This window comes from Dama dama, chromosome 11 (genome assembly GCF_033118175.1).
Source record: "Dama dama isolate Ldn47 chromosome 11, ASM3311817v1, whole genome shotgun sequence".
NCBI classification, from domain to species: domain Eukaryota; kingdom Metazoa; phylum Chordata; class Mammalia; order Artiodactyla; family Cervidae; genus Dama; species Dama dama.
The window spans coordinates 1918462-1942016 of NC_083691.1; the positions used below are offsets into that span (position 1 = coordinate 1918462).

The following is a 23555-nucleotide window of genomic DNA, read 5'->3' on the forward strand; positions in this document are numbered from 1 at the left end:
GGTGGGGGTGGGCGGCGTGCGAGGGGCCCTCGGCCCCGGGCACAGCCCGGCGGCCCCCTTACCAGCGTCTCCACTGGAGCCACCCGCCCGCCGCTCACCATCTCCTGGACTTGGAGGCGCTAGGAGGTCCAGGGTGGGCGGCTCGGAGCTGCGGAGACCCCTCGCTGGCGGGCTGGGCTCCTGCCCGCTGCACCCTCCCGGGGGTCCTGCGGCCCCGCCCTCCCTGCCCTCGGCCCCGCCCCGGCCTGGCCCCGCCCTCCCTGCCCTCGGCCCCGCCCCGGCCCCGCCCCGGCCCGGCCCCGCCCTCCCTACCCTCGGCCCCGCCCCGGCCCCGCCCCGCCCTCCCTACCCCCGGCCCCGCCCCGGCCCCGCCCCGCCCCGCCCCCGGCGGCTCACCTGAGGAGCGGTCCCCACAGATGGCACAGATGTGCTTGGTGAAGGACGCCATGTTCCCTGAGGGGTGGGCCGGCACTTTGAGGACACCATTGAGGCCCAGCGGGGGCTTGATGTCTTCGCTGCTGCTGACGGGGTTCATGGGCGAGCTGAGCTGCGGAGGGAAAGTGGGGTCGGCCCGGGCAGGTGCCGCGGGGCGTCCGCGGGGCAAGGGAGGCGCTGCCACGCCCCCCTCCACGGAGAGAGAAACGGGGGCTGGGAGGGGGCCTCGCCCACCCCCGGCCACGTGGCGCGGCAGGCCCAGACCCAGGGACCCCAGCAGGATGTCCGCCCCATAGGCTTGGCCAGGCTGGAGGAGGCCGTCCTGCCCCCAGGGCCCCAGCTCCCACGGAACCTCAGGCTCGAAGGAGGACCCACGAGGCCCCGGCTCACACTCCTGCCCCTCGTCCACCTAAGTGAGAACTGCCTGCCACCCCCGGGCGCTGCCCCCAGCAGCCAGCCAGAGCTCTGGGACACGCTGGTGTGGCCGGGCGCTTTGGGGACCCCAACCCATGGATGGGCACCGAAGCCTGGCCCCGGAGAGGAGGGAGGGGAGAGGGAGGAGACAGCAGCCCTCCACACACACAGACACACACGGCATGGTGGGGGTCTCAGACGGAACCTGCAACCCGAGGAGAGACAGCACCCCTACGCACACACACATCCTCCGCCATCACACACACACGCACACACACACACCCATCCTCACACATACACATACACACACACACATCCTCACCCCCACATACACATCCTCTGCCCCTCCCGCCATCACACACACACACACACACACACACATATCCTCTGCCACACACACAATTCTCACACATACACACACACAATCCTCACACACACACATCCTCACCACCCCCCCACACACACACACCCCCTCCGCCCCTCCCGCCATCCTGACGCTGCGCCAGGAGGAAGCGTGGGAAACTCACCAGTCACCGTGGCAACAGCTGCCGCGGCAGTGACACAGCAGTTTTGGTTCCGCTGAGCCCACCCCAGCTCTCCCGTCAGCGCCTAGGGCCCAGGGGTGCTTCCCACTGCACCCTGCAAGCCAGCCGCGCCCCACAGGCGCCAGGGCGCCAGCCGGCAGCCCCCCAGCGCCCTCACTTCTGCAAAGCCCTGACCGAGGCGGAAGTCGGGTCCTGCAGCACCTCTGGACAGATCGCAGCAGCCACGCAGCCCCTGGGTCGCCCCAGGCTGGGCTCCTCCTGCACACGGGAGCCTCACCCGCTTCCTTCCATGTGGGCCCCGACTCCCGGCCCCCTCCTCCCGGGACAGGAGGAGCTGGTGCTCAACGTGCAGAGAGCACAGACCGAGCACCTGCAGGGACTCTTCCAGCCCCGGACGCCTGGGCTCGCCTGCCCAGGCGGCCACCTTGATCCGTGAGGACGCTGAAGCCCACAGGACTCGGGGGGCTGCAGGGAGGCCAGGAGGCCAGCTTCAGCCACGTGGGGCTGTCAGGATGCAAGGGGAGAGGCAGGGGGTGTCCAGAGGACCCCACTGCCTCAAGAATGCCCCCCGCCGCCCCCCACACAGTCTGCAGGCTTCAGGAGCATCTCCCAGAAGACAGTCAACTCAGCAGGGGCCCCGGCTATTTGCCGAGTGTCACCGCGCTGGGCTGTGCCCCGTGGGAAGCCCTGACTGAGCGGGGAGAGCTGCCCGGCCCCCCTCCAGAGTGGATGCAGTGGCCAGCCAGGGGCACACGGTTTTAAGGGGTCACGCAGGTGTGAGCTCAGGCCTCTGGGAGCCACAGCTCTGAGGGGCCCCCTGCATGCTGCAGAAAGGGTGTCCAGGGCCCCGGGAACACGCCAGCCCAGAGCCGCAAGACAGCCCACCGAACACCCAGCCAGGTGCCCGAGGCCACAGAGAACACCCCCCACCCCGCGGGGCTCGCCAGGATCGGGGGGGGGGGGGGCAGCCACAGCTGACCATGGGGGTTCTGCCTCCTCCATTCCCTGAGTGACTTTGGGGGAATTATCTAACCGCCCTGGGCCTGAGGCTTCTCATGTAAAGACAGGAGAAACACGAGTGCCTCCGCCCAAGGGTTGCCATCAGGAGGAGCGATTTGGGGGCCGCGCTGACAGCAGAGCTCGTGAACCCAGCTTGGGGCACAGCAAGCAGTCTCCGCCCGAGCACTGGGGCCTCCGGGGGCCGCCCTCAGGCCGGCTGGGCCGCGGACAAGGGAAGGCAGCACCCAGGCAGAGGGGGCCGCCAAGCACGTGCTTGGAGGGCACACCAAAGGACTGCTGGGAGAAGGGCAGGAGACTGGTGTGGCCGGGGTGGCCAGTCAGCAGCAGAGGCCAAGGGAGGTCCCGAGGGGCCCTGAGGACGCCGGTGCGGGCCGGAGGCTGGGCACGAGGCCTCCCGCGGGCTGTGGGAGCCCGGCTGCGACTCTGAGCAGCTGGATCCTCTGGGCAGCACCCCGGAAAGGAACTCGGGCACTTCCTCTATGGGTGCCCAACCCATGCAGGGTGGGTAGGGGCCACCTGTCCTGTCCCCCAGGCCCCCACAGGCAGGCCCCTGGGACCGGTGTCCGCCGTCCGTAACCTGAGGCGGCCTTAGCACCAGGGACGGAGCCCTCAGACACAGTCAGCATCAGTGGCGGCTCCACGGCGTACCCAGGGTGGGGGCCCATCCCATTTCCCCTTTCGCGTCCTTGGCATTCATCTCAGTTCCCGCGGAGCCTTCGGGACTGACTGAGATAACTGCCTGGCTCCATCAGGGCCCCAGATCTCCTCCTGTCTCTCGCCGCCCCTCGTCCACGCCCACCACACCCTTCCTTTCCAGCCCTCTCGGGTAAGGCCGATCACCCCCATCAGCATGGAGTGGGAGGCCCCTGGACCCCACTGGCCTCTGCCTGCCCATCGAGGCCAGGGACAAACCCCCACACTTAGCCTGGTGGACCCAGCCTCACGGCCACGGTGCCCACAGCAAGGACAGGCAGGGCCCACGCGGGTCCTGCCCAGGGAGGCTCGCCAAGGTGGCGAGGTCAGGGCGCGAAGGTGCCCACACATGCCCGGCACTGCAGGTGAGCTCTGGGCCGAGGTGGGAAACGCCCCCTGGGCTGATGGAGCCCCCAAACACCAGGGGAGAGGAGAGGCAGCTCAGGCCACAGTGCCTGCGGCCCAGCCTGGTTCTGCCCAGAGCCCCCAGCCCCACCCGCATCCACTTCCCCGCAGGGCGTGGTCGAGTAGGGGGCCGTCCCTACCAGCAGCAGAAGTCAGACCGCCTCACTGGTTCCAGCTCCATGACTTCGCGGTTGTGGTTTTGAGGCGGAGGTGGGGGGATGCCCCCCCCGAACTCCACCCACACTTCCATGAATATGGGGAACCCCAAGTTTCTAAGACAAACTGCTGATGCCTAGAAGCTAAACTCGGCTTCCGAGGAAGGAGTTTATGGGGGGCAGGGTGGTGGCGACTGAGGCCTTCCCAGGAATGGTGGCCGGAGGCTGAGCCCAGGGCTCAGACCTCAGCTAAACTACCTGGGGCCTGACCGACCTACAGAAGGACAGGCGGACAGCTGAGCAGCGCGTGGCGGTGAACGTCGGGCACACACCCGCACCCCTCCGCTGCCTGAGCCCCGGCATCAGCCTCAGGGGACCTGCAGCTCCTCGCTCACAGGCACCTGCACTCAACAAGCACGCATCGCGTGTCGGGAGCCTCGCTGTGTGCCGGCAGCAACACAGACTAGGACGGACGAGGCCCCAAACCCCCCACCCCTCCCCCAGACAGGCTAACCCCCAAGGCTTGGGGGGCATCACTGCCACCCTCGGGCCCTGCCCCGCAGAGCCCCCACTCCAGACTCACACCCAGGCTCCTCCGCACAGGAGCCCTCGGGGCGTGCAGGGCAGGCACCAGGCCCAGGGGCAGCAAGGAGCTTCGAGGCCCGAGAACCAGCAGGTGCTGCCTCTGGCCCGGTTCCCAGGGGACAGGTGTGGGCCGGCCCTCGTCTGCCTCTCGCTGAGTGGCAGGCACTCCAGCCAGTGAGGATCGGGGTGTGGTGGCTACGCTACAAAGAACACGGCCAGGCCCAGAAAGGCGGCTGAGACCCCTCGCGCCAACCCTCCAGCCTTCTGTCTGCTTCTGGAAGGCCAGGGGACACAAGGGAGCACGGGCCCCCCAGGAACAAAGGGACTGACGAGGGGCCCAGAAGAGCCAGAAGGGTGCTCCACCGAGACCAGCTCCAGACAGGCCCAGCCGACGGGCAGGGGGATGGGCTCCAGACCTCAAAGCACCCCGCCCTCCTGTGCCAGGAGCGGGGAGTCCTGGAGGCAGGGCAGCTCCCGGGCAGCAGGCAGCCCGCGGGACAAGCTGACATCATTAGCCACGCATCTCTGGGTAGGGGGTCCTGTGCTGGAGTCCCTCTTGAGCTGCCTATACTGCCCCCCCAGGGAGACGGCTTCCAGAGATCCCCTCACAGGGCCCTCCTCTGCTGGGGCCTCCTAGATGGACAGGCCTTCCTCTATGGGGGGCCCCCTCTACTGAGGCCGCCTTGATGGGAGGGGCCTTCCTCTATGAGGGCCTCCTCTACAGGGACCTCCCTCTATGGGGGAGGGGTGCTTTCTCCACAGGGGGGCTTCCTCTAGTGGGAGCCTCCCTCTATGGGGGGACCTCCCTCTGTGGGGTTGGTCTTTCTCTATTGGGACCTCCCTCCACAAGGATGACAGCTGCTCCCAGACATGAATGACACTCAGAAAAGGGGAACTCAGCTTTGTCAGGAAAGAGTTTGAGCCCCAGAAACAGGGAGAACCCTTGGGATTCAAGCAGATCTCCCAGACATTCAGCAAAAAATCCCACCAGGAGACCATCAGAGCCAAGGAAGAAGATGAGCAGCTGGGGTCCTGGGCACCCTGGGCAGCTCTGTCACGGTTCAGACAAGAAGCACCCAGACCAGGTGGGTTGGCAGGGGTGGGCGGTGGACCAGGCCTCAGGGGTCTCCCAGACAAGAGCTGGCTCTGCCAAGGGCCAGCTGCCTCCTGACCCGGACACAACCCCAAAAGACAGACCGTTCCGAGAAGCATCTGAGCAAACTCGACCATGGAGACCACCAAGCCCAGGAGGTCACCTCTCTGAGACTGCTCCAGAGGCAGAAGGTAGAAGTGATGGCACCTGTTTCCCAGGGGCCACAGAAGGTGCAGGTAAAGTCAGGCCCTGTCCCCTGGTCTGGGCCCCTCACCCCTGGTCTGGGCCCGGCCCCCTAGTCAGGCCCCGCCCCTAGCCCAGGCCCCACCCCCTGGTCCAGGCCCCGCCCCCAGTCAGGCCCCACCCCTGGCCCAGGCCCCACCCCCTGGTCCAGGCCCCGCCCTGCACTTACCTGGGGGCTGCCGGTGCCAAAGCCCAGGGTGGGTGTGGTGGGCACCGACATGGAGTGCGGCCCCATGGGGGAGCTGATGACCGAGAAGGGCGGGCCCATGCCGTTGATGGGCGAGCTGAGGGTGCTGATGGGTGAGTGCAGCTGTCCCGGGGAGCCGAGCGAGGAGCCGATGCTGGGCCCCAGGGAGGGGTGCAGGGAGGGGGCGGCCATGGAGCTGCGCGCCGCGGGGGAGCTGAGGGAGGAGGAGTTCACCTGCGTGGAGAAGTCTGCAAGACAAGAAGCCACAGGAGGCCGGTCAGGAGCCCGCACCAGCGACTCGCTACCCCTCTGGCCACAGTGACCACGCCAGGCCTAGAATGGCAAGCGACTGCCTGCGCAGGGCCCCGCCGGCCAGGGAGGCCCAGCCGGGCACACCCGGAGCTTCCCTCCGGGGTACCCGCCACCCCGGCCCAGCTCCAAGGTTTAGGCTGGGCCCGAGGCAGACGTAGGAAGGGCAGGCTGACAGCCTACCGGGGCAGGGAGGCCAGATGGCTGCCCCTCGAACCCGCGGCACCCCAGGGCCATCCACCTGGAATGCCCGGTGGCCCGGAGTTGCCAGCCTCTCTGCCCATCTACTCAGGGGGTCAAGGTGAAAGTCTGGGGATAATAAAAACCCTGAAGGCTGACGTTTCCACCACACCCACGGTGCAGCAGAAACAGTCCATGTCCTCAGTGTGGATGAGCGAGCAAAGTTGGGAGGTACACGGCACGTCCCATTACCCCATTTTACAGAAGGGGAACTGAGGCCCTGCGCCCTTCCAACTACCCACTGCACGCACAGGCCTGCTCAGGGACCCAAGCAGCGGTGGCCGAGACACCACACCCCCAGGCCCTCTAACACATGGGGCCTTGGAGAGGTACGGCTTCCTGTGTGCCCGGGGCCTGGTGGCCTGGTGGCCTGTGGCCCGGGGGCGGGGAGCTTCCCAGTGGGCCTGGTGGAGGGGCCCGGGTGTGCGCCAGGCTGGAGACAGGCAGCCTACAGAAGCTGCGGTGAGAGGCCCAGACCTCCCACACACCAGCCTTTCATCCCAGGGTTTTCCAAGTCCCATCAAGCACTAATTGGGCCTCCCCTCCCCACCCCGAGGGCTCAGCGAGAAGCTTCCAGAGGAGGGAGGCTCTCTGGGGTGAAACTGCCGCCCGAGGGCCTGAGCAGACCACGGGAACTCAGAGAGGCCCAAACAAGGCAGGTGGAGCCAGAGCTGCAGGCCATTGCGAACCCTGCCTCTGTCTGGGAGGGTGCCCTGAGCACACCAGGACCCCACCCCCCACCCCGCCCAGGGCCTCAGCCTTCCCGTCTGCAAAACGGTCTCCGGGCCTTCCGGCCAGGCCTGCAGTGATCACACAAGCTTCTGACAAGTCGAGCGGGCCAAGGATGCAATGCAGTGGCCCTCTCCAGGCACCCCCAGGTTGGGGGGACACCCTGCCTGGACCACCCAACAGCCCCAGGAGGATTTCGCATGCCCAAACCGGAGAACAGCCGTGCCCAGAGCGCCAGGCTCAGAGCAGGAAGAAGCCTTGTCTGGGCATCGCCCCCAAGTCCTCCCCCCTCATCGGTCACTGGTACCAACAGTCCTGGGGACACACTGCAGGAGACCACCTCCTCCAGGCACAGCCAGGCAGGCCCGACTCCGGCCGGAGCTGAGCTCTCACCCAGGGCCTTCCGGACTTGTCCACGGAGGTGCTGGGCACCCCACTCTGTGGGCTGGTCCCCGCAGGCACACAAGAGGCTCTGCCAACCCTGGGGACCCCCTTCTCTGGGAGCGCTTACCCATTTCCTTCCTGCAGCTCCCAGCTTGCTGGACACCCCGTCCCTCATGTGCCCTCTGAGGGAGGAGGGGCATGGCAAGTGGGCCTGGAATTCCAAGCCAGGGAGTAGGGGCCCATCTGCCACTGCACCAGCAAGACAGCCTCATCCGAAACCCTGGCCATTCACAGAAAGGAGCACAAACCGTCTCACTGAAAATAAGAGCTTATGGAGTCCAGGTCCAGATGGCGGCACCTACTGGCATAGATGGGAACTGCAACCCAGCCCTAAGAGCCATTAAGCTTCCTGCACCCACCTAAGAGGGCCTCCCTGACAGCTCAGCTGGTAAAGAATCCACCTACAACGCGGGAGAACCCGCTTCGATCCCTGGGTCAGGAAGATCCCCTGGAGAAGGGAAAGGCTACCCACTCCAGTATTTCTGGGCTTCCCTTGCAGCTCAGCTGGTAAAGAATCTGCCCACAATGCGGGAGACCTGGGTTTGATTTCCGGGTCGGGAAGATCCCCTGGATAAGAGATAGGCTACCCACTCCAGTATCCTGGCCTGGAGAATTCCATGGACTATACAGTCCATGGGGTCGCAAAGAGTCGGACACAACGGAGCGACTTTCACACATGACCCACAAGAGGATGCCTACACCTGTGTGCCCAGGGGTCTTCCCCCAGGGATTGGCAAGAGCAGGCAGGCTGCAGGAAGAAAAGCAGACACAAGGTCTGGCTGCACGCCCTTGACCTCACTGAACGCCCGCGACCTTGTCCACCCACCTGTGACGGACAGGGAAACGCGTAGCAGGCATGACCCCCCTAAACCTGCAGCTTCCCCCAGGCCCACAGTCACTGCTCCTTCTCCAGGGCCCCTGGGATGCCCACTTCACCAGCGCTCGCCGGCCCCTCCCTGCGTGAGGAACCCTGCTGCAGGGTGCAGGCTAGCATGGGCCCCTCCCCATCACTGAGTCCCGAGAAGCACCCTTCTGATCTCCAGGGGGCAGGGGGGGAGCAAGATGGACATTACAATGTCCGTTTTGCAGCCATCATTCCCAGAGAGCACAGCGGCCACCACTGGGGCCACAGATCAGGTGAGCGTTCCGACCTCTGCATCCAGAAGCCTGAGGGCCTGGCCTCCTGAGGAGAGCTGCCCATCGTTCTCCTCTGGAAATGAGACGGGGGTCTGCGACCAAGAGGGAGACGTCACCCCGGGGTTCCTGCAGTTTCCCCACCTCCACTTGGCCATCCTGGGGCACTGGAGAGTCTCAGATTGGAGGAGAAGGCAAAGGGGCTTCTTGGAGGCAGCTCCCGTAATGGGCAGAGTGCAGCCGGCAGGGCCAGGGGGCCCGGAGCCCCTCGCGGTCCCCGCTGCTGGCCAGCCATGCCCGCGGGGCAGGGCCGCAGAGCTCCCCACTCCCACAGCTGCAGACACTCGCGGGTCTGAGCTGGGCCTGCTAGGCCTGAGCCGCTGGCTTGTTTGTTTGTTTGCTGCTCCCTGGCAGGAAGGGGCGGGAGAGGCAGGAGAAAGCTCTGGCCAGAAGGAAGGAGGGAAGTGGCCTGTTTGGCTGCCAGTGCCAGGCGGCACCCCAAGTATGAGAACTGCGAGGAGGGGGAGGCAGGCGCTGGAAAACGGTGGGAGAGCCTGGCACGAGGAAGGGGGGCGCTGGGAGAAAGAGGAGACGGGGGGTGGAGGGGGGCAGCAGTCCTGGGTACAGCCCACCCCCCAAATGCAAAGGGGAGGGCCTGGTTCCCCAGGCCGGCCCCCAGGCTCACGTGCACACCAACCGCTCCAGACCAGGGGGCTACGGGCCCCAGGGAGGGGCCACCTCAGCCCACGCCCACCTCGGCGACCCCCACGGCCCCCAGGCCCCCACTCAGGGCCCTTCCCGCTGACACGCGACGCCCACCGCAGACACTTTCCCGGAGCCCGGGTGACAATGCCCTGGTGTGTTTTCTGGAGTCTTCTGGAGTCTGGCCAGGCGGGGAACCTCAGGAAGAAAAGCGCCCGAACAGCCCCTGCTCCACGCGCACGCAGGCTCTGCTGCTTCCGGGCCAGTGTGTGTCCCCACCCTCTGATAAGCAGTGGCTATGATAAGGCGCTCTTCTTGAAGTCACACTTTGGACTTGCAGGGGACTTGCCACCAGCAGTCACTATGTGCTTATCTGATCCTGGGCTGCAGGGCTCAGGGCTCAAGGCTCAGGCCCAGACCCCACCCTGGGAGCCGCTGACACCCAGCCCTCCCCACCCACGAGGACCCACGAGCTCCGGAGGAGGGGCAAAGCCCAACTCCCAAATCTCCCTGCCCAGAACCTGACCCGGGCCCAGAACCGCCCTCCGCTGACACCCTCCCTGCCCCTGGGGGCCAGACCAGCAGCAAGCCGTGAGACCAGGCCTCAGAAGGAGGACTCCAAGGGTACACAGGGACCTCCAAGAAGAGGCGGGCAGCCCCGACCTGGGCAAAGTGACTGCAAGAGCTGCCGGGTTCGGGTCAGGAAGGCCTGGCTGGCAGAGTGAGGGACAGATCTCTTTCTTGACACAGAAAGCGTTTCAGGCCATTAAACTGACTCTTAAATGCAAATACCTGGAGACCAGAAACGGAAGGCATGGAGCAGAGACGAAATGTCCCGGGAGGCTCAGCGCCCAGGGCACAGCAGTGACTACAGGGCCCCAGGGTAGGGGTGAAAGGTTACACTCAGCAGAGTTAGAGACTGTTCCCACAGTACAGGCACAGCCCGCTTCTTGAGGTGGTGAGTTCCCCGTGGGGGCTGTATACAAGTTTGGGCATGGCCAAGTAGGAGGCCCTGGGCTCCCTCTGGGGGGCAGGGGGCATTCCCCCAGCCAACAGCCCCCAACCGCATGGGCTCCCTCCTCCAGAAGGCCCTCCAGGGCCCTCCTGCCTCCCTCCCCGCCCCAGGCCCCCCAGAAGGAAGCCGGGGAACCCCCACCAACTCCCTTCCGGCCTCTGCCAAGGAAGGCGGGGGAGGCAACAGGAAATGCCAGCCCAAGGCGAGCCTCACAGCCTTGTGGCCAGGGGACCCCCAACCTTTGGAAAGCGGGGCTCGGGGGGCTCCGCCGCTCTCCCGAACTGGCAGGGCCCAACAAGGCGGGGTCCAAACAGGCCCCGGGCTGGGATCCAGGGCCCGGGCCACACGTCCTGGGGGCCAGGAGGGCACCAGGCCCGGCCAAGCAGGAAGCCCGGCAGAGGCGAGGGAGTGTGGGGAGGGGCCCCAGGCAGGAGCTGGGCAGGGGGCAGGAGCAGACGGGCACGGGCAGACGAGAAGACCCCGGGGGAGCCAGCCCCCGACCCGACCAGGAACAAGCCAGGTTCTGAGCACGAGCGTCCGCCCCCCACCCCTGCCCGGGGACCACCCTCCCCGGCCCCCCGGAACCGAAACCCCACGGCGGGGAGCTGGCAGGCCCTCCGGAGCTTCCTGGGACGCCCATCCCCAGCCCCCGCCTTCCGGAAGGACTGCTTCCCCTGGCACCCGCGGGAGGCAGAAGTGGCAGCCTCGAGGCCTGCGGCGGGACCGCGGCGCGCCGGGGTTTGGGGGAGGGGGCGGCGGGGCGGGGAGGCGGGGAGGTCCACAGGCCCCACGGGGACGGGGCCTTCGGGAGTGGGGGCAGCGCCCCTTCTGTAAGTGGGCGCACCTGCTTTGCAGACCCAGGAAGGGGGCCCTCGAGCCCCTGCAGGGCGGGGTCCCAGCCCAAGCCCGGGGCCTGCAGAGGGTGGGCCAGGCAGCACGGCCGGCCCACGGCCTCCGCCCAGGGGGCTCAGGTGGCCTGGACTGCGGCTCCGCTGGGGTAACCTGGCCCCTTCCCCAACAGTGCCCCCAGCCCCAAATCTCAGCCCCAGCGTAGAGGACACAGGTCAGCTCAGCCCCCGCCTTGGGGTCTCAGAGAAGGGTCGAGCCCAGCAGGCAGGCAGCCTCAGGGGCCCTAGCGAGGGGCCTCCCCACCGGCCGAAAGGGTCCCAGGCCCAGGAGGCCATCGACGTCAGGGGCCACGCCAGAGAGCCCAGGGCGGCCCCGACCCTCCAGACCCCGGAGGAGACGGGGTGGGCGACACAGTGACCCAAGACACGCGTCTCCTTCACCCCTCGCCCACCGCTCAGATACCCCCGGACACCCACAGGGCTCCACCCTAGCAGGCCGCATGGAAGGCAGGCAGCCACCAACTGTAGCTACCTGGCACTGCCCTCCCCAGCCTCTGTGACACCTGGGGGAGGGGGAGGAGAGGACAGGCAGAGTGGACGCTGAGGGCCGGCAGGATGCTGCTGAGTGAGGGGCAGACCGCATGACTCCACAGCTGCCAGGCTACGCCCCGGCCCAGAGGGACCAGGGGCTGTGGACCCGGTGGACAGAAGCTCCACCATCACCATCACCACCCAAGGGACCACCTGCCCTGCCCCCGAGGCAGCGGACAGTGACCCTGGATGGCTTTTGCCACAAGTGACAAAGGGACGATGCTCCGGGGTTCTGATGGCCGTCCTGAGCTGGCCGGGGCTGGCGAGGGGCAGGGGGAAGAAGGGGAAGTGGTGGGGCCGTCCTCGCCCGGCACACTGGTACGGTCTGGGGGCACTGTGGTTGGCAGGTGTGGCTGGAGCCCGGCCGCCGTGGTGGAAGTGGGGAGCACAAGCAGGGGACGGGGGTGGGGGGCAGACGGGGCTCCCAGGGCCGGCTGGCGCCTGGACCTCCAGGTCCACGAAAGAGCTGAGGCGTAATAGTGCCAAGGCCCTGGGTGGGGCACTTAGGCTGGGGTCTTGGCAGGAGGCCGCCCCCCAGGTCCACCCCAGAAACTCACCGTCCCAGGGGGCTGGGGTCCAGCCTGCACGCCAGGCCAAGCAAGAGAGCCAGCATCCCCCCGACTCCTGCAGCGGACCCTCCACTACCCACCGGGCCGGCGGCACCCGGACAGGCCCCCAAGGAGGGCACTCCCTGAGGGCACCCTAGGGGCTGAGGGGCACGCTGAAGCTGGAGGGGGCACTGCTCCGGCCGCCACGGTACAGAGAAGGGGCCTGAGTCCCGGAGCCCCATTCACCCCGACTCTCCACGGCTCGGGGAGCTGGGCTCGCAGGCGCGGGGAACGCACCTGGCCAGACCCCCGGGATGCTGGGGCCAGACCGCAATGGAGACCTGCAGCTCTGGCCAGGGCCCTGGCAGCATGAGGCCCCCTCCGCCAGGACACCCCGAGCGTGCCTGGTGCTAAGACCACCACACAGGCCACTCAGAGCCTCGGGATAACGGGGCCTGCTGCACAGATATCACACCCCCCCCGCCCCTCCTGCACGCCACAAGTGCCCTGAAGGCTGGCTCCCGAAATGCCAGCTCGCCACCCTACCCTCCCCCGCCCCATGACTCCAGGGCTTCCCAAACCTCGGGGCTTGGCCAGTTCTTCAGGAGAAGCCAAATGACCCCAGACGGACGAGTCCCTAGGTCAGCCCAGCAGGCGGGCCTGTCCCCAGAGGCTCTGGGGAAGTTGGGGGTTGGGGGCGTTTAGGGTCAGGACTGGCAATGACTGGACGGCACCCATGGCGTTCGGAGACCCACCCCAGGGCCAGGCTCCTACCTGGATACGTTTCTCCATCCGCCCAGCAGGGTGCCCACCCCGGGCGCAGGCCACAGAACCACCAGCTGGGGCCCCCAAACACGAGGCCGGGCCCTTTAGGAGAGCTCCAAGGCTTACGACTTCACCAAGAGGTGCCCCCTCCGCCCACCCCGGAGACAGCTGGGGATGACGAGGATTCAGGCGACCTCACTGACAAGGCCCCCCGCCCTCCCCAGCGTCATTCCTCCTGCTCAGCGGCCAGACAGGAGCTGCCCCGGGGGGAGGCCAGGGAGGGGCCAAACCCACACCCCCAGGCCTGCTGGAATCCCCAGGAGGAGGCACAGAAAGCGGGGCAGGGGGACCACAGGGATGGGGTCACAGGGCAGCTGAGGCTGTGCTCAGCCCCTCGGTCGTGTTGGACTCTGCGACCCCGTGGACTGTAGCCCGCCAGGCTCCTCTGTCCATGGGATTCTCTAGCAAGAATACTGGAGTGGGCTGCCCTTTCCTTCTCCAGGGGATCCTCCTGATGCAGGAGCCAAACCCGCGTCTCCTGCGTCTCCTGCCCTGGCAGGTTGATTCTTCACCACGAGCGCCGCTGAACCTGCGTGCGACGCCGTCACCGCCGCGGCCTCTGCAAAACGGAGATCCCCAAACCCAGGGCCCGCTGGCGGCTGGTGGCTCGTGCCGCCCCCACCCCCCGCCCCCGCATGAAATCAGAGCATCCTCGAGGCAAAGCTCGAGTCTGGGGAACAGCCCCAGTGGCCGCCCTGACCCTGGGAGCCTGGGGACTCGAGCGGCGCATCGTCCCACCTGCGGGTGAGGAAGGGGCTGGGAGGGCAGGGTGCTCCCACCGCCAGCGCCAGAGCCGGCTCTCCGCCGGACGCCCTCAGTCTCACGCAGAGGCCCCGGGCCAGCCCGGGAGGCCGGCCCCGAGCTCCAGGCTGGACCTGCTGCCAGTGGGGACGCCCACCGTGGGGACGACGGGCGCGGGCAGCCAGGAGCACGCTCACCTCTCTGGGGCCCGGCAGGGGCTCCTGGGCACCACGGCCTCCCGTCCAGGCAGCGCCCCTGAACCTTCCCCAGCACCTCCAGGGCGCTGGCCCAGGAGGCGGAGGAGGGGATGCGGGCAGTGGGGGAATTCCTGATGAAACCCCGCCTGCCCCACGACCGTCTGGGGGGCAAGGGGGCCCCCCGAGCCCGCGGACTGGCTGAGGCGGTTTCTCTTCAACAGGAAAAGAAGTGATGCTTGTTTCATTTTGAGCCATGCTGCTCCGCGGGCTCAGGGGCCGCCGCCCAGCTCTGTCGTGGAACACGGGTGCCGCCTGCCCCCTCCCCCGGCCGCGGCCTGTCTGCTCCTCTGCGTCTCCCGCAGCCCCGCAGCATCAGGGACACCCGGCAGACACACAGGCCTCCTGTGCTAGAGACGGGGCAGCCGTCCCGGGGGCCCACCCACCCCAGGATGCCGGGCGGTCAGGGAGCTGGCGGCTCCTCGGGACTCGATGTGGGCTGGCCTCTCCCGGGACATCCCCAGCCCTCCCACGGCCCTCAAGCATCGCCATTTCTCGGATGTGGGCACGGACACCCAGCACCTCCAGGGCCACGTGAGGGGTGCAGCAGGGCCAAGCCTGAGATCCGGGGGTGCAGAGAGCCGGCCTGGCACCCGAGGGGCTCCTGGGGGGCTTTTGGAGACCCCGCCACCACCACATGCTGCAAGCTCTGGCCCCTCGGCGTCCTCCCGGGCAGAGGTTCACCCCCACCCCCTGCACTGACTCAGCCGGAGTCACCAGGCTGGTGCCCGTCGTGAGCGGAGGCGCGGGCGGCAGGGCCTCTGCAGACGGAGGCAGGGCTGGTCCCGTGAGACAGACTGAGAACGGGAGCGGGGCTTCCCCATCTCCGCCATGGCGGGGGCGCCTCCTGCCTGGACCGGCACGGCGGCCCCCACACACCCCTGCTAAAAGCCTGGGGGGGAGGCCCACACAGACTGCACCTCGGCACCCCTTCGGGCTCCGTCCCACTGTGTCTGCCCACCCGGGGGCTCACAAGCTGGCAGGACTGTCCCCAAGCTGAGATCTGAGCCCTGCCCAGCTGCCCCTCGGGGACCCGCTGCGTGCAAGGCTGTTTCTCCAGTCCCCGCCCCAGGCCCCCAGCAAGTGGAGGGACAGGAGGGGGTTCCCACTCTGTACCAGGGGCCCGAGGCCCGGGAGGCCCAAGAACCCCACCTCATCCACACGAAGCATCGGCGCACGGTCCCAGGTCCCTGACCTGAGGCCTCGTTCCTGACACACCTCGTGGGCCAGCGGCCAGGAGGCTGAGACCCTCCGCAACCCCCAGCAGGCACTTTTCAGGGGCTGTGACGGCAGCAGAGGGGAGAAGCCGGCTGACCCCCAGCAGTGAGGGTGGACAAGTGACACAGGGGACAGGCCGCATCTGCGCCCCTCAAACCCCGGCCCAGAGAACCCACGTATGGACTCGGCAACCTCCCGCGGTAGCATCCAGCCCGGCCACCCAGCCCACGGGCCTCCAGGCAGGAACGGATGGACCGGCTGGTGGCTGGAAAGCCTCCCTGGGCCCGGATGACCGTGACCTCCGTGAGGGCCCCATCAGCCCCTCTGTGCAGTGGAGCCTTGAGAGGCCACGCTCCATCTGGCTGTGGCCAGGCCACAGCGGCTGGCTCAGCGTGCCCTCCCAGCCCCGTGGCAGCGCCCCCTGCATGGGTCAATCGGCAGTAGGCCCACCGTGCCCTTGGTCACCACCAGAACCTCCCACGACTCCCATCACGCCCCTCAATTCCAAAGCCCCCTTCTCCTCGCCTCCCCAGCACCCCCTGCCTTGCCCCGGGCCCCTGGGCCTGGGGCCGCTGGCCCCACGCCCCCTGCCTCAGCGCCCCATCCTGGCCTTCTTGGCGTCGCTGACAACCACCTGGAGGCGGTCAACTGTGTGGGAGGGGGGTCCAGGGACTGTAGGTTTCCACCGCTGGTGCCTGCCCTCGGGACACTGGCAGATAGCCTCCAAGAGCTGCGCGCCCCGGGCAGCTCTGGACAGGAGGTGGGGGCCAGGGCTGCCAATCACCATCCAGCCTCACGGCTGACATGCACCCCCAGGGCAGCGCCACACTGAGGGGCTGCAGTGACCAGACGCTGGCCCAGGGCAGCTGGGCTCCAGGAGGCCCAGCCTCAGGGGCGGGGCCACACCAAGGCCGGGGGACGCAAGCCAGGCAGGCAGGGCTCTCCAGCTCTCACGGCCGCCCGAGGGAGTGGACTGCGCCCCCGGCGCGGGACACAGAGTGGCGGGGACCCAGAACCACGCCTCTCAAGGCTCCAAACCCACCCTGATTCCCCAAACCCACACGCCATCCACAGAGCTGCGTGGGCAGTGGAGCTCGGTCCCTCCCGGGGACTCGCGGCCCACTGGACCTCTGGGGAACCCTTGCCACCTGGCCCCGCGAGCGATCAGCTGCAACCTGCGCCTTCAGCAAGGCAGCAAAGCACAACCTCGCTCGTCAGAGGCCTTGAGCACGACAGCCACTCCTGCCCAGAGCCGGGCGGGCTGCAGACGCAGGTGCAGGGAGACCCCGGAGATGAGCGGGGAGGCCTGGTGCGCTCGGGACGGCAGCACCAACTGCCGACGCTCAGACACGGCACACATTTCACTCAGGGAGCCGTCCTCGCTCAGGGCCGAGTGCTCGATGCTACCCACAACGCTCACATGCCGCTTTGGAGGACTTCCCAGACAATGAGCGACTGGAAAAAGCGGGAGGCGATACCAAGAGAAGCCAGGCAGGAGACAATGGCAAAAAAAGAAAAATCAACCAAATACCCAGCAGCCAGGTGCACGTTCTACAGTGACAGATCCCCAAACCTGCACGCATCTCCTGAGTGCGGCCTGAACAAGGGTCCCCTCCGCCAAGGAGATGAGCAGCGTGCCTGCAGGACGCTTGGAATGTGTGGCCACCAAACACGATGACACCTTGTCACATGCGCGCTGCTACAACCCAAGTGCCCGCCAGACACACACACACTCACTGCTCCTGAGAACTCCGGACTCAGAGTCAACACATCCCACACCCTCTATGAGCACAGAGCCGCCCAGGCCGGCCCAGGACATTTTCCGGGTGAAGGTCGTTTCACGTGACTTTGAACGTTCAGTCGTGTCAAGAGACAAACCGACCTGGAAAATCCTCTTCCCCGCACTCACTTTACAGACGAGGAAACCAACAGCAGGGCTGGAGAGGCCTGTCCGGGCCTGCATCTTGGGCTGTCCAGTACTTGCCCTTGAGACACAGCTGCTGGAGGGGTGTGGACACAGACCCCCGCCAACGCCTCCAGATGAGGAAGGCAGAGCCCCCCGCTGCTCAGGGCTCTCCACTGCAGGAGGACGCAGCCCTCGAGAAACCCTGGACCTTCGAGGAAGCTTGGGCTCGGAGACGTGGACCTGGAGCCAGCCTTCGCGGTCACTCGGCAAGGGTGGGGGGCGCCAGCACGCCTGAGTGCCCGCCCCCGAAATCCTGACTGTGCAGAACACGGGCAAGGCTTGTCAAGGGCAGGGGAGCACAGGCAGCCCCCAGCCAAGACAGCCCAGCGCCCCGCTTTCCAGCACGCTCTCGCTTCAGGTGCTCGCTCCAATACCGCGTGGCTCCCGGAGACGGCCTGGAGCAGCCTCCCCTGGCGCCAGCACCATCCATGTGGTGGGAGAGGAGCCAGGCCAGGCCCCCCGCCCCGGCCAAGGACAGGCCGGTGAGGCACCCCAGATGCGGGGGCTGGACCCTAACCAATCACAACAGCAGGGACTCAGGAGGCCTGGACGGGCAAAGTGCTCCCGGCTCCCGTGTGGGCCGCCAGGCCCCTTCCCTGAACCGCCGTGTGGCTCTGGGACAGTCACGTCCCGTCTCTGGGCCTCAGCGTCCCCTCAAAACTGGGCACAGAGGAGCGCGTCCTTACAGGAGCACTGGCAAAGCGTGCTGAGTGAGCCTAGCGGGCCCTGACACAGGGCAACCGTGACAGAACAGAGTGCCTTGCAACCAAAAAAAGGCGGTGGCCGTGAGCTGGGCCAGGCGGGAGCAGGTGCTGGCCCCCACTGCACGATGTGGGGGCTGGGACCCCCTGGGATTCCAGCCTCCTCCAGGCCTCCTCCCTGCCTGCCCCAGGAGAGCCGAGACCCAGGGCCGAGCCGAGGCCAGGGCCAGCTGTCCATCCTGGGCCAGCCCTGGGCAGCCCGACCCGCACAGAGATTCCTCAGTGGGTCCAGGGCCTCCTGCAGCTAGACAAACCCCGCCCGCCCCGGCCTCAGTTTCCTCATGTGAAAAAGGGCCGAGCCAGACCCCAAGAGGCCTTCCTCCAGGGAGCCTCGGGACAAGGAGACGGAAGAGACAGTCCCCCTCCTCTCCCGATCCGACACCTGCTGCGCAGACACCAGGGGAAGATTCGGGACCCCAACAAGACGCCCTGGGCACGGCCAGGCTCCAGGCACACGCTGGGCGGCCACGTTGGGGCCCGGGAAGGTGCAGGGCTCCAGGGACACGCCTGGCCCCTGCCCCGCTCTCCTCACCTGCCCCCGCCCAGCCCAGACACCCACCAAGAGCGCCAAAGCCCGCAGGTGAGACCCTGGCCCCTCCCAGGCCACCTGGCCCCCAGAGCCCCCCAACCCCTGGCCCAGCCCTACCTGCCAGCCACCTACGGTCCCCCGCCCGCCAGGCCAGGCCACCTCCCGAAAGAGAGGCCAGCAGGTGCAGCCTCATGGCCAGGGCGGGCGAGAGGTCCCACCAGGGGGGTGGCCCCACCGGGCCCCGGCCGGCTGGCCCGGGGTCCCGCGGCCCCTGGCGCTGCAGCATGGTGGGCGAGCCGGCCGCGGGAGCCTGGGAAGGAGCCCGGGAGGCGAGCGTCTCTGCCAGGCGGCTGGGAACTCGCCAGACGGCCGAGTTCCCCTTTCCCAGGACCGCCCGGCCCCCCACCCTCGCCCAGACACCTGTGACCACAGGCCGCTCCCATTGGCCAAAGCCCAGGGCTGCTTAGAGGAGCACGGGGACCCCAGCCTCGTTTCCTCAATCTGAGTTTGGCCTCGGCTTTCGGACGGTGCCGCGCACAGGACCCGGGCCCAGCCAGGGGCCAGCAGAGGCCAAGGGCGAGGCCGGGACTGCAGTTCAAACCCGCTCAGGGCCACCAGAAGCCAGGGCGAGGGCCGGCCAAGCAGGCTGGCTGAGCCCAGCGCCCCAGCTGCAGGCTGGTGTGAGAACGCAGGGATGGGGGCAAAGGCTCCCGATGCGGGGCCAGCCATCTCACCCGGGACACTCAACCCCCCAGGTGCACTGACTCGGCCGGGGTGCTGGAGCAAGCCGACACAGCCCTCGTGGGGTCCACAGACCCCCGGCCACCGACGGTCAGGTCTCCACCTGACCCCGCTGCCCGCCAGCAGCGGAGGTCCTGCACGAGTGACTGCAGAGGCCCAAGCCGAGCCCAGGATGGGCCAGTGGGCCTGGTGAGGGCGGCGGGCAGACAGCGGGGCTCTGACTGCCGGGAGGGAGCCGGGGGAGCCACGAGGCGTCCCCGGCCTGGAAAGCAGGGCCCTGGCAGGAGCAGCTGGGCCCCAGGTGGGGGCTCTGCCCCCCAGAGGGGAGCGAGCAGGAAGTTGGGAAGGAAGGAAGCCGTCGTGGCTCCGGGCCACCCTCCAGCCACACAACGGGGTCATTCTTCCGGGGCACAGAACGCCTTTTGTAGGCCAGCGGCCAGCGGCCCAGCCCCGGGGCCGGCAGTGGGGGTGGGGCGCGGGGGCCGCGTCACAGGGCCCCTTGGCCCTCTTGGGCCCGCACAGGCGAGTCCTGGCCCCCCACCCCCGGAGGCCTGAGGGCCAGCCAGCTGTCCACATCCGGCTGCACAGGCCGGCTGCCCCAGCGGCTCTGGCCGCACACGCTGCGTGCACACTGCCTGCTCCACGGCGGCTGCGGGCATGCTGGCAGCCCTGCCCGCCCCGAGCACGTGGAAACCCTGCACCCATGCGGGGCCCAGGCAGCCTCCCCCCTCTCCCAGGACTCCTCCGGAAGGGCCGGGGTCCCCCTGCCCAGGCTGACCCGGCGACAGGCCCAGCAGCAGCCCCCAGGTGTCTCCCGCGCACCCCCACCCTCGGGCACGCGTCGGCCCCCACTGCAGTCTCCACCTGAAACCCAACCTACTGTGGGGCCTGGGCAGGAGGTGAGGGGGTCCACCCCACCCCACCCCCGACCCTGCCTGAAAAGGTCCACGCTCAAAGAAAACCACCCAGACGGGGGCTCGGCGAGGAAGAGGGGACTCCCCAGTGGTCACATGGCCGAGTGGCGAGTCCAGGACACTCGGCTCTGGGGTGGGAGGTGGGACGTTACTGCCCACCTCGCCTGGCTCGGGTGTCTGCCGAGTCCACGTGGTGTGGTTTTCACGATAAGGACACAAACAGCCTCTGCGGATGCCTGGTTTTAGCAGGATCCCCACCCGACAGGCCGGCGGCTGCGGCCGCCCCTCCTCCACAGGGGCCGGGATTCCCCGCTTCGCTCCTCCTCGCGGCTCCCTGCTCCTCTGGTTCTGGGCCCGGGAGCGCGCCGGGCTAAGCTCTCCCGACAGACGGGGGTGGGGTGTGGCGGGGGCCTGCCTGCCCGCAGCGAGGATCCCAGCCCGGCCTAGTCCAAGGGGCAGGCCAGGCCAACTCAGCTGCGGCTGGTGGTCAACCGTGACCCCCGGCTCCTCCCCAGCTGCCTGAAGGCCCAGCCGGGCAGCCGGGGTCCTGGATTCCCAGGACACGGCCGGGAGGTGCCCGTGACGTCCTCGGGGCCCTCACCCCACTGACTCAGTTCGTTTGCAGCCGACAAGCCTCGTCACGTGGACGCTCCCTCCAGCCACCACCCCCAGGCCCGCTCTCACTCAGCGCACAGGTGGCAGGCGGGGCCGCCTCTCAGAGTCGCTGCAGACTCACTCCCAGCAGTGCCAGTGCCAGACCCAGGACCCCGCCTGGCTGGCAGCTGGCTCCCACCCGCCACGTCCCCTCAGCCCCCGGCCCACAGCATCGACCCGCGCGGGGACAGTCCCTCCTCCCGTCCTGCCCGGTCGCAGCCCATCCACCCTCTGCACCCTCAGAGCGAGTGGAGCTGAGCAGGCGCCGGGCCTGCCCTGCCGGCCGGGTGGCCTCGGGGGCGACGCACCCTGGACACGTGACCCACCTGTGCGGAGACGACTGGGCGGGGGGCTCTTGCAGGCCTAGGTGTTCAGAGGGATCGACCCTGGCCACCTCACCTCCGTGCCCACACACGAGCCACATCTGTGGGTCCAACCCGAGCAGCAGTGCCTCTGGGTGGGCAGAAAAGGAGGGGCCCCGGGGAGCCGACCCGCAGGGGCTGAACCAGCGGGACCAGCCCACGGCGCTCACCTCTCTTCCTCAGCCGCGTTCAGCAACGCCACGTTGGTAGCCTAGGCTGGCCACGGCGGGAGTGTCTGCCCCACGGACAGCAGAGAAAGCCATGGACCGCAGGCCCCAGCCCCAGGCTGCCCCCGCTTGGCCTCGGCTTCCCCCCAGGTGTAGCTGGAGGGGGCCGGCAGGGGGCCTGAAAGGTTCCTCCCCTCGCTCCCAGAGATCTGCTGTTCCTTCCAAGCACAGGGTCCGGTCCAGACCTCGCTTCTGGGCCACCCGGCTGGTCCGGCAGCAGTCAGGACGTTGGTGCAGGGCTCGCTCCGGGGGCAGCCTCTCGCTCCCACCGGCTGTCCTAGACCTGCCTCGGTGCCCACCTCCCGGCCTCCAGGAGGCCGCCCAGCCCCACTGCAGCCCCCGCCTCTCCCAGGCCTCTCACCCTGGCAGTCAAGGCGCTGGCGGCCGGAGGCCGGGCCCTACCCTGGGCCCCCAGAGCCCAGGCGAAAACAAACACACATACACACACACACCACCCAACCCTCAGCTTCCTTCCTCCCCGCACGGCCAGTGGTGAGAACAGCAGGCAAGGGCCGGGGTGGGCGGAGGCGGCCTCACCAGGGCCACGCGGAGCCCCCCGCTGCCCTGGGCCCGGCCCGCGGCTCCCCCGCCTCGTTCACATCCTGGCGGGGGCAGGGCACGCAGGGTGCAGAGCAGAGACCAAGGCCCCCGGGGCCCAGCCTGGGGCGGGGGGCGGGGCAGAGGGCCCCCAGCTGCCACACCCGGCGGCGGGCACACTGAGGCTGGGTCCCTCCACCTGCAGTGCCCCCCACCCCCAGGAGCACTGGACTGCCCCGTCCCCACACCCAGGAAGCGCCGGACACCCAGCAAGTCACAGGCTGGCACCCCCACGGCCCGGACCAGGGCCCCCAGCCCTCTACTGACCGTTATCTTGGAAAAGATTCGCCAGAGGTCTCCACCCATCAGCGCCAGCAGGCCCAGCCCCACGCCCTCCCGCAGACCCAACCTGCCCCACATGGGCCTCATTGCCCAGCGCCCCGGCCCCTCCAGTGGGTGTGGCCCTCCGCCCCTCTCTGCCCCAGCCCTGGCCCCCAGCGTAGACACAGTCATTCGCTCCCCTTGCGTCTTCCTGCCAGGGACACCCCCTCCTGGAAGCCCTCCTCACACCTGCTAGACAGAGTAGGGAATTCAGGAAAGGGGCCCAGCCCTGTGGATGCCAGCTCAGGTCTGAGCCGCCCGCCCCCGAGGGCAGGCAGGGTCCCCGCCCCAGGCGTGCTGCCTTCTCAGGCCGCGGCCACCTCTGCCTGCTCCAGCCCCATGCTCCACCGCCCCCAGGACCTGGGAGACCAGCCCAGCCCGCAAGCCGCCCCTTGCGGCGGTGCCCACGCCGGCCCTGGAAGGCGGGACCTCTCCAGGCCCAGACCCGGCTCCGTCTGCGGCCTGCAGAGCCAGCACCCCGCCCACCGTGGGGCCCCCGACCCCCACTCCTCCGGGGCTCTGCCACCAAGCAGACAAGAGGGGAGCTGACCCTCAGGAGGACGGGAACCCCTGCTGCTCTAAGCACCCCCCCGTCCCGACCCCAGGACTGGCGGCCCTGACGCACCGCAGGGGCCCTTCCTCTGGCCTCCGACCCCCAAGACCCAGGCGCCAGGGCGCTGCACCTAGTCAGCAGGACGCGGCCACTCCCGCCACACGGGACAGGACAGCCCAGGCACAGAGGACCAGGGCCTGGCCTGGAGGTGCTCTGGACATGGAACCCCCGGACCCAGGGGCCTGGACTCCATGTCCGTCTGCCTCCCCACCTCCCCCCGCCCCAGCAGGTTCTCAGCCCACGCGGAAGGTGGGCACCGGGGGGGGCACAGAGTCCCTGTGAGGCACGGCCTGGCTCGCAGCAGGAGAGCGCCCCCCAGGCGCTCAGAGACTCCGAGCCCAGGCCTGGGCCTGTCCCGGCTGCTCTGGGAGGCCACACGCAGCCCCCATTCCCCCACCGCCCCAGGGCCACGGCCAGTTCCCAGGCCTGGTCGGCGGCGTGCCCCGTCATGCCAGCCCGCAGCCCGGCCCCCGCCACCCCCGTGCCCAGGCTCGGGG

At 68.5% G+C, this 23555-nt stretch overlaps 1 protein-coding gene across 6 annotated transcripts in view; it reads right to left on the bottom strand.

The window, feature by feature from the left end:
* RXRA (retinoid X receptor alpha) overlaps nucleotides 1-23555 on the bottom strand; it is a 90210-nt gene that overhangs the window by 21880 nt on the left and 44775 nt on the right. For 5 of the 6 annotated variants that reach the window (XM_061154220.1, XM_061154223.1, XM_061154224.1 and 2 more), the window contains exons 2-3: nucleotides 5758-6023; nucleotides 397-547 (exon numbers count right to left, since the gene is read on the bottom strand). In XM_061154220.1, coding sequence (XP_061010203.1) covers nucleotides 397-547; nucleotides 5758-6023 — 417 coding nt within the window. Of the gene's footprint in view, nucleotides 1-396; nucleotides 548-5757; nucleotides 6024-21470; nucleotides 21495-23555 lie in introns of those variants that run through there. The other variant, XM_061154225.1, reaches the window with a different exon arrangement.